General features: G+C 40.1%; 1 protein-coding gene across 3 annotated transcripts; it reads left to right on the forward strand.

Moving 5' to 3' along the window:
* The first annotated feature begins 2191 nt into the window (after positions 1 to 2191).
* Positions 2192 to 9253, forward strand: LOC120791072 (flavin-containing monooxygenase 5-like). Of its 3 annotated transcripts, none has more exons than XM_040129216.1 (10): positions 2194 to 2637; positions 3124 to 3305; positions 3406 to 3594; positions 3792 to 3957; positions 5213 to 5355; positions 6153 to 6349; positions 7013 to 7160; positions 7285 to 7492; positions 7625 to 7697; positions 7804 to 9253. In XM_040129216.1, exons 2-10 carry the CDS (start codon positions 3174 to 3176, stop codon positions 8216 to 8218), a joined length of 1671 nt encoding a protein of 556 aa, XP_039985150.1. In that variant the 5' UTR covers positions 2194 to 2637; positions 3124 to 3173; the 3' UTR covers positions 8219 to 9253. The 3 variants fall into 3 exon arrangements, with proteins under 3 accessions (XP_039985152.1, XP_039985150.1, XP_039985151.1); XM_040129217.1 differs by having other exon boundaries at positions 3164 to 3305; XM_040129218.1 differs by lacking the exons at positions 7285 to 7492; positions 7625 to 7697; positions 7804 to 9253 and having other exon boundaries at positions 2192 to 3305; positions 6706 to 7100.
* The last annotated feature ends 596 nt before the right edge of the window (positions 9254 to 9849 follow it).

A 9849-nucleotide genomic window follows, 5' to 3' on the forward strand; every position in this document is an offset into this window, starting at 1 on the left:
TGGATGAAGCATGGTAGAGTTATGGTATTGTACCATGCTATAAAGTTAGTAAGCTGACTGTAGAGAAATACTACATGATATCCACAATGAAACAGATGGGTATTATTCGGGGTGATGCAATACGGAAAATAGTGTGAGTCTTTTTGTACATGTAACAGACAGTAAAAGCTTCTTGAGTGAGTATAGTTGTTGTGCAAACGTAATGAATGTAGGCCAAGAAGGAGTACAAGAAAAAGCAGTACAAGTGAAGGCTTTCAGCATTCAGGATGTGTTATGGCTATGTAGTTTAGAAATTTCCTGTCTGTGTTGGCAGTTGAATGTATGGTGTCCTGCACATGGACCTGTTGTCCTTGCAATGATAATGCATGCGTTATCAATCATTTAACCAGTTTTATAACCAGAACTGGGTGGAGGAGCCAGAAACTGTACTTAGAGGTATTCTTACTTTATGGACAATAGTGACTCAAGTATAAGTAAAAGTAATCACCAAATTAATTACTTGAGCGAGACTAAGAACGTGAACTGAGCGAGAACTAAGTGCTTATCTTAGGAAACAAAATGAAAAGTCGTTATATTTACTTTCTAATAGGGTCTAAATCATATCATATATAGAAAAAGCAGACTAATAAATTCAGTGTTTACTACATAACATAAATCATGACAATTCTAGCCCCAAGACAATTTTTTGTAAATCTTTTGAAGTTGTTCAACAAGTAAACTCCTCCAAAAAGTTCCAAAAGATATAATTATGGCCATGAAAAAAAATACCAAAATGTCCAAAACACAAAGGATTAAAATAAACAAAACAACAGCAAGAACAATGTGCAGAATATAGTGCTAATTGTATCTCATCAAAGAAAATAAAGTGCATGTTAAGTCTTTATGAAATAATGGAAAAGCCTTAAAACTAACTCAAGAAATAACAACTGGTCAGATGAAATCTTCAGGAAACACCAAGTGTGGTCAGTGTGCCTAAACATATAACAACAGTGGTTTTTAACAGTAAATTCTAAACATTCTCATAGAGTATTTGCTATCATACATTGATTGAAACCTACCTATTGTTACCTTACAAATAATACTCAACAACAAAAACATTGTGTTTGATCTGTCAAGACTTTACCTTTTGTTAAAAGATGAAAGCCGAATTGAACAAATGATGGACTTAGTGCATATAAATGTCTCTGAGAACGTGTTTGTGTGCGTGTTGTGGAATGTGTGCGTTGACGGTTCTGGCTGTACTGTCTTATTCCCTTTTTTTTAGCCAGACTTCTACCGATAATGTTTTATCTTACAGGTCCGAAATTTCCTAATAGTTTCCAAGGAAGTTCCCTGAAAACAAATACCAGGTCAGAGCAGCAGGTCAGCAGAACATGCAGAAAATGTGAAAAATAAGGATAAATCATAAATAAAAGTATTAACCTGCTCTGATCAAATGGACACAAAGGCCGGATGCATAACGACAGTAGCTGATGATACCAAATATGAACTGAGAAGTGAGTGAAGTGAGGAGTGGATTGTATCAGAACAGTAGAAAAAAAAAAAAAAAAATTTTTTTCAGTGCATGAGACAAAATTTACATCCTGTGCCTCAGGCTGTAAATTCATTACACCCCACAATATGAAAGTGCTGGCAGAAGAAACAGCTCACTGATGATTTTGCTATTTGTGCAGCCTTACTAGTAGTGTGGCCATAATCTAAATGTTCACAGTCATCTCATCTTTAAGTTTTACATTTGTGTCATACAGATGGATGTAGTGTTGTTTTAAAATAAACACACTAGTTTATTGTTATGGCAGAAGTCTGTACATTGTTCTGAACACTCATACTGAATGTGTATTGTAATCAAACCCGTTGACTAATTGTAGGGCTTCACGATTTTGGCAGATGGAGACACGTGAACAAAGCAGGAATTTGCTCCCTCAGGGAATCAAAGACCTGCTTATTTGTAGAACTGTCGAAAAGCTGTACTCTTGTAAGCTGTGAGTTTCATCAAGGTTAAGAGAAATTGATCTTAGGTGTTATAAATCAAGAATCCATAAATAAATACGTTTGGATTACTAAATTGTGAAAAATCATTTTATTTGGCTTATGTCTACCTCTGTCATAACTTTATCTTTTTATTCACCTTTTATCCTGATGACTTATAGGAAAGTAGGCTGATTGACATCAACAACAGACTTGATGACTCAGTTTAAAGTGAGAAACCTGTGATCCTAAATGATTAATACACATTTATAACTGCAGTCTTTGAGCCTTTGACAGACATGTATGTGTGTGTGTATGATTTATGTGGTTCGTATTGTATGTAAGAACTAGATGTGGACTAGTATTAACCGTGGTGGACTGACGGATTGGTTGATTGATTGACAGTGGTTGGCCTCTGTGAGCCGTTTTTTTCAAGAGAGAGACCCGCTCGGATTCACGACTTCGAGCCGGGGCTGTTAAACGTAGCTGCTGTTCGTGGTACCCGGGCAGAGAGCCGCCGCCCGCCTGCGTTTCCACCCCTTAAACAACTTCCTGATTCAAGGGCCAGTTGGGGATACTGATAAATCTGCACGGCCCCGTCTCACTCCGCCCACTGTGGGAGCTGCAGGCAGCACGGAACAATCGCTTCATTCTTCGAATCGCAAAAAGGTAGGGAAATGTCATCAATTGCGCGTTCACTTGGATACTCGAGCGTAACTTGCTTTTTCTTTTTTCTTCCTTCTGTGCAGCGTGTAAAAGCTTAGGTCGCGGCTAGGCAGGGTGAATGCTTCGCTCCGGGGGCTCGCTGGCAGCGCCAGTGCAGAGTCAAGCTCAGGGGCCAAAGTTGACGTTGGGTTTGGGGGGGGAGCGCAGCGCAATGTCTCGCCTCTCAAATCCCCGTCGAAGTGCGGCCGGCAGCCGCATGTCCTCGCGTGCTGAACTTTGACGCTGGTAAATCCGCGCAGCAGAGTGGAAAGCTGTGTCTAACGGGGAAAATCGATATAGCTGTGTGCGCAGATAAACACTATCAGTGTCCTAATCGACATGTTAAAGTACAGGAGAAAAAGCATAGGAGGAGGCTTCTGGTGTCGGCCAACTCCACCACTTTGGGGGGGGGTGAAGCTTCATGGATGCACCTTTTGCTTTTTTTTCCAGGGAAAACTTTTACCAGACTGACCCGCTTCATCCGTCACAGGGGCTGAAGCATGACTCGTCGTGTGGCGGTGGTTGGAGGAGGCAGTTCGGGTCTGGCCTGTATCAAGTGCTGCCTGGACGAGGGGCTGGAGCCTGTCTGCTTTGAAAGCAGTGATGACATCGGGGGTCTGTGGAGGTTCAAGGTGGGTCACGCTCTGTGCAGGGTGGACTTTCTCAGTTAACTCACACAGTACGTTCAGTACGGGCTTTTTCTCTGTTCTTGGTCTATTTACTATACTGCAGGACAATCCTGAGCCGGACAGGGCCAGCATCTACCACTCTGTCATCATCAACACCTCCAAGGAGATGATGTGTTTCAGTGACTTTCCAATCCCCGCACACTTCCCAAACTACATGCACAACTCCCTCATCATGGACTACTTTCGGATGTATGCTGACCACTTCCAGCTCACCAGGCACATACGCTTCAACGTAAGGATTCCTCGCTGACTCCCTGCCTAGAATTAAACTTTTGCTTCATCTCAAATGACGCACCATTCTCACCGTAGTGAGAAAATGCTGTTTAGTTTAACATAACAGATGGTTAAATGTATAGAAAATATATTCTATTTACCTTGAAAAAAAAATCTGTTTTAACTGTGATCTGTATCTGTCTTACTGTCGCCCAGACCAAGGTTTTGCAGGTGAAGAAGAGATCAGATTTCTCTCACTCAGGTCAGTGGGATGTTGAAACCGAGAACCAGGACGGCAAAAAGGAGAAACACATTTTTGATGCTGTGATGATCTGTATTGGACATCACTGCCACCCCAACCTGCCTCTCCGTGACTTCCCAGGTATCACTTAAAGGCCTTAAATATCCATCACTTTATTCCAGGGCAAGAAGTGCTGATAGTGTTCTAGCAATATGAAGGGCAGATTATGTTATTTAAGAGTCAACCTTTCACCCTGTACAGTGTGGTTACACAATACTGGTTACAAAAAACTGTATTACTGCACTGTAACAGAAAGAGAATAGTGTTGTCAGTATAACGCGTCAACCTTGGCCTAAATTACATTTTTAGGGTAAAGCTGTAATATCTACTTCAAACACAGATCAAAGTCTTCTGGTAGCTGAAGCAGGGGCGGGACAGGCCTACTGCCAGAAGGGGGGGGGGGGGGGGCAGAACTTTGTTAATGGTTCCTCTTCCCCAGTCACTGAATAACATAATCAGTAATATTGTTCATGAACACAGTGTAGAAATTGCCAAAAGTATACCCACTGAATCATAAAACAATCGGACAGCTACACGTAGTTCACAGTTTATTATTTTAAGCCCTGTCATATTATTATAATGCAATGATATTCCAAATATCTCTGGTACAGACTTTCCAATATCATTTAAAAAAATTTTTATATGGTGACTTATAGTTTTGCTCTCTGTATTTAAACCTAGTGGCTCACCCAAAATTATCTTGGCGTTAATCTATGATATCTTATACGAACATATGTTCTTTTGTAGCTACTCAACAGTGACTTTATGATACTTTCTCATATTATATTTGTATAGTATCATTTATAGGACCATAGGACTATAGGATATATAGGTCTCTCAGTCTGAGTCCTGACCAACTTTACAGATAATGGTAAAGAGCCATATGTCTGTCAGTCACAAGATGCTGCTGCAGTCTACAGGAGTCAGGTCTGATTTATAAAACACCCATATCAGGATCATCACACCCAGCCTGGTGTTACTGGCCTTTAAGGGTTTATTAGAGGCATGTAACATAGTAATCCTCACAGTAAAAAAACAGCACCGTCATTTCAGTACCGAGGAGAGCGCACGTGACAGATCTGAATTTATCAATAAAAAAGATTTTACCCTGGCAGCAAACAATACCATCCTCACTGTCAACCATTTGGTATTGCCGACTTACCCCTCACACTAAGATGAGCGCAACAGTTTGCAACCACAGATCCACTGCATTGAACTAGTTTCTCTGTCACTCTCACAGACACAGAGAAACGCACACACCCCCACAAAACCCACTACTGAGTAGGAGTAAAGAGATACTGTGTGTAGCAGTTACAAGTCTACGTCTTTTTTTCAGGCATTGAAACTTTCCAGGGAAAGTATTTCCACAGTCGAGACTACAAGACTCCTGAGGAGTGGAGGAATAAAAAGGTTGTAGTGATTGGAATAGGCAACTCTGGAGGAGACATAGCAGTGGAGCTCAGCAGAGTCACCAAACAGGTTGGACAGAGATAGTTACATTTAGATGACATGCTGTATGTGTTTGACGTGTTTGTACATCAACATATTTGATGGAACACTGTTTTTAGTTTTAGGTCCTGCCGGTCATGATAACATCATTTCATTCACCAAATTTATTATTGAGATCTGGGGATGGCACTTCATTGTCATAATTTTACAGGAGAGTCCAGAAGGTTAAACAGCACAAGCGATCAGACAAGTTGTAAACAAATCCAACCTTCAGCTGCACTATATATATATTGTTGGCACGTACAACTCCAGTAAAATAAGGAAAATCAGTGTTGAACCTGCGTGTAGCTCTGCAAGATGTAAAGGACATTTACGACAGACAGTTTGGTGATATTGAAACTTTGCTGTTCATGTTTTTTTTTTTCAATTCCAAATGTCAATTAGATAAAATGGTGACTTCTTTAATACCTGTCTGATTGTTTGACTGTTTGTGGGGTCAACTCAATTATGACCACAGGGCTGGGTGGACAGAACATAAACTGGATAATTGGATACAACTACTGGGTGAAAGGTTTTTGCCCAGGCAAAGCTGCCTGGTAGAGTCAATATCAATGTTTAAAAGGAAAAAAAAAACAAAAACAGCAAGTAGGTTAAAGGTAGCAGAGGCCACAGGTGTAAGTGAAATACTGTGGAAAATCGAAATTCATTTTACTGATAGAACCCCTTATTTTGAGTTCACTTTATAAATGCTAGATTTTCCACATTAGTATTTCAGAGTCAAACGCTTTGCCGGGATAATGACTGACTACCATGTGTTCTCTTCCCAGCTTTACCTGAGCACTCGAAGGGGAGCCTGGATTCTGAACAGAGTTGGGGACAGTGGCATACCTATTGATTTACTTTTTAATAGGGTGGTTAACTATCTACGGAAAATTCTTCCCTTCAATGTTTTCTGTGGTCTGGGAGAGAGCCGGCTCAACCAAAGATTTGATCACAGTCTGTACAATCTTAAGCCAAAGCACAGGTACTGTATTTGCAACTTTTTAAAAAAAATTTTATCTACTAAAGCTGAAATGTCAGAAGATGAGGATGAAAATGTCAGTCGGTTGGCACTTTGTCTGCCCAATGCATTAGTCCAGGGGAAGATATCTCGACAACTGTTGGCCAGAATAGCTGTCAAAATAGCTGCAGATATTCATGGTCCCCAGTTGATGATCCGAACAGCTATAGTGCCCCATGACATTTCCGAGAGTCACCATCAGGACTCGAGTTCCTTTAGTAGTAAATAATTCAAATCTAATAGGCAGATTGTCATGGAATTTATTGACCACATTCTTGTTCACCCTCATACTCTTTGACTATTATTCTGCTTTTCTCCAGCACTACCCTCAGGCCAAAATGTTAACGCATCTTGTGATATGATGTGCAGACTGCCATGAAATTTGCTGACATTCATGCTTCTAAAGGGGTAGACCAATTTTAATGACATTTTCTCCAAGTGTAACCTTAAGGACAAACTTAAAAGACTCACTATTTGTATGGCTATATAGTACAATTATCAACATGTTCATTCTGTGCATCATGCCACTAGAGCTGCTATAGACTTTTTGTCTCATCTTAATTAAAAAGCTTGCAGTATTCATCAAATAGTTCTTACATGACTTACCAGTGTGAATATAAATGTCAGGTTGTTCAGCCAACATCCCACAGTGAATGATGAACTTCCCAACCGCATCCTATCTGGAACAGTTCAGGTGAAACCCAACATCCGCAGATTACAAGGGTCCAGTGTGGAGTTTGATGACGGGAGTGTAGTGGAAGATATTGACCTGGTGGTAGGTTTAGTAAATATTGTGCCTGCATTCAACCACTCATACTAACGGTCTCTGCTCTCTTTACACTTTCATACAGTACAGCTCACAAGTAATGTATGACTGACATGAGTCCCCTGTCTTTTAGGTGTTTGCCACAGGTTACAGGTTTTCCTTTCCGTTCCTGGCCTCTCATGTGGTCTCAGTGTCTGAGAACAAAGCATCTCTTTACAAGTATGTGTTTCCCCCCGAGCTGGACCGTCCTACACTGGCTATCATTGGTCTAGTGCAGCCACTGGGAGCTATTATGCCCATCTCTGAGATGCAGGCCAGATGGGCCACACGTGTCTTTAAAGGTAATACAGGTTTTTTTTAAAAATGCAACCTTTTCTCTCACTCTGTCCTTTTCAGAAGTATTTTGTGTTTAATTAAAAATTAATCATTTAATCACAATTAATCATTGTGTCACAATGTCTCCTCTCGAAAAGGGTGTGTCAAGCTTCCCTTAATGGCTGCCATGCTAAAAGATGTCCAGTGCAAGCAGGAGACCATGGCTAAAAGGTGCTGCAGTGGATTGACTTAATTTTGTGATTACTTAGATATTTTGGATCTGAAAAGTACACAATTTTGCACTCCACAACATAACCAGCTCAAGTTTCTTTTTCAGGTATGTCACCAGTCAGAGACACACCATCCAGGTTGACTATATCAGCTACATGGATGAGATAGCAGAGCTGGTGGGGGTTAAACCCAACATCCCAGGGATGCTGCTGACTGATCCCAAGCTGGCACTAAACGTGATACTTGGTCCCTGCACGCCATACCAGTATCGTCTCAGAGGGCCAAGAAAGTGGGCTGGCGCCCGTCAGGCAGTCCTCACTCAGTGGGAGAGAGTGGTTCAGCCCATGCACACCAGGCCCTGTGATGAGCCCAAACCCAAGAGATCATTGAAGTGGCCTCTGATTCTGTCAGCTGCTGCTGTGGGCTTGGCTGCATACGTGCACAGGAGCAACCTTCCAGCTTTCCTACAAGATCCCCCAGCACTGCTTGACAAGATAAAAGTGTACCTGCCTGCAAAATGATGTGCCTTCAATTCATTTTTGATGGAATTGTATTGATGGTAGGGATTTATAATAATTAACATAGTCATCCTAGACAATGCAGCAATATTCGGATCATTCACTAACATATAAGTAGAATTCAAATTTAAATGTAATTAATTAATATAGATATAAATGTCAAAAGTAAAACTACACATTTCAGAAGTGTTAAATTTTTAATGAGTAGATAAGTATTTTAATGTTTCAGATGATCCATATAGTCTACTATATTGTATAGTGTTAGGTAATTTAATCTAAACTGATGCATCATATTTTATAAGCATCTATGTAAAATCTTTATCTCAAAAATATGTAGTAACAACAGCCATTCAATAGTGGTGTATTAAATTCAATATCTCCCTCATTTCAGTGTAACGTCACACAAAATGGAAGTATTGAAGTACCTACAAATTGTACGCAAGAACGGTACTTCTGTAAATGTACTACGTTTGCACCTCTGGCAGTTTCTTATATATTACTCAATATCTAGGCTGGACCATAAACGAAGATAATGTACATTGGTCAATGATGCCACCTAATGGCAGCTCCAGAATTCACCTGATGTTTTGTTTGAAAAAACTACATGAAACTATGTATTGTATAATCCTCTGTCTCTCACTACATCATAATGGGATCATGTGATTAAAGGCCCCCCTCTATAATCTCTTGGCATCTCATGATGTCAAAGACAGCAATTTAGACTGTTTACATTTTAAGGATGATATGGTACAGTTGCGTGGTAACGATTCCCCATAAATTTGAAGAATTGACATTAAATTAAAACTCAACAATACCAATGCATATGGGGTGGGAGAAATTGTGTATATTACTTTTGTGGTTTTTTTTTCTTCTTTACTCAAATAAAGGAGGAGAGACACTGACTAAGGATGCTTGTTCTGCAAAATTTCACACCATTATTATAAGCTCACAGTTGGCTTTGTTTTACAAAAAGCAGTAGGCTTGCTTGGTTTTATGATTCAGTCCATTTGTGGCCAAGAAGATTGTTAACCATGTGTCCAGATGTGTTTTAGAGGAAAACTTGTGTTAAAATAATCTCTTAAATTGATCTACATGTTTCCAGTACATATTCATTTAAAGGTGCTATGTAAGTTTTTGCTATCACTACATACCCAACGTTAGTATTAACATTCTTTACTTACCAAGAGCTTCAGACATCATTGCATACGCAAGAGGTTGGAATACACCTTCTGGGGAGAGCTACTTCTTCATCCTCTCATGTTGGACTGAGGGCAGACGGGACGCTACAATGACTCCCTATTGCATAGTGGTATTACAAGACAGGACAGGCCAAGGCTAGATGGTTTGCATGCTAACTTCAGTGGAGGAAAAGAAGTGACAGAAAAAGAAGCAACAATAGTTTACACTGGCTTTGCTTTCCACTGCTGCAGACAGCACTTGGCGAGTAAAGGAATGAAGTTTGACACTGAACTTGCAATGTTTGTGCTAGACTGGTATGTAACAGCTGTTAGTGCTAACATTGGCTATGTAGCGATAGCAAATATAGCCCCTTAAAGGTAGATCAGATTATGTAAAGGTGGGCCCATTTATTCTTTTTTTATTTTATATATATTTATTTATTGTTTTAAATAAAA

The sequence above is a fragment of the Xiphias gladius genome, chromosome 6, assembly GCF_016859285.1.
Source record: "Xiphias gladius isolate SHS-SW01 ecotype Sanya breed wild chromosome 6, ASM1685928v1, whole genome shotgun sequence".
Lineage (NCBI taxonomy): Eukaryota > Metazoa > Chordata > Actinopteri > Istiophoriformes > Xiphiidae > Xiphias > Xiphias gladius.

What these genes read in the sequence shown, in the direction of transcription:
- LOC120791072 (XM_040129216.1), top strand. Translation starts at nt 3,174, where the DNA reads ATGACTCGTCGTGTGGCGGTGGTTGGAGGAGGCAGTTCGGGTCTGGCC. An exon ending in GGGGTCTGTGGAGGTTCAAG is followed by an intron (nt 3,306 to 3,405) that starts GTGGGTCACGCT and finishes ACTATACTGCAG; the next exon opens with GACAATCCTGAGCCGGACAG. An exon ending in GGCCACACGTGTCTTTAAAG is followed by an intron (nt 7,493 to 7,624) that starts GTAATACAGGTT and finishes CCTCTCGAAAAG; the next exon opens with GGTGTGTCAAGCTTCCCTTA.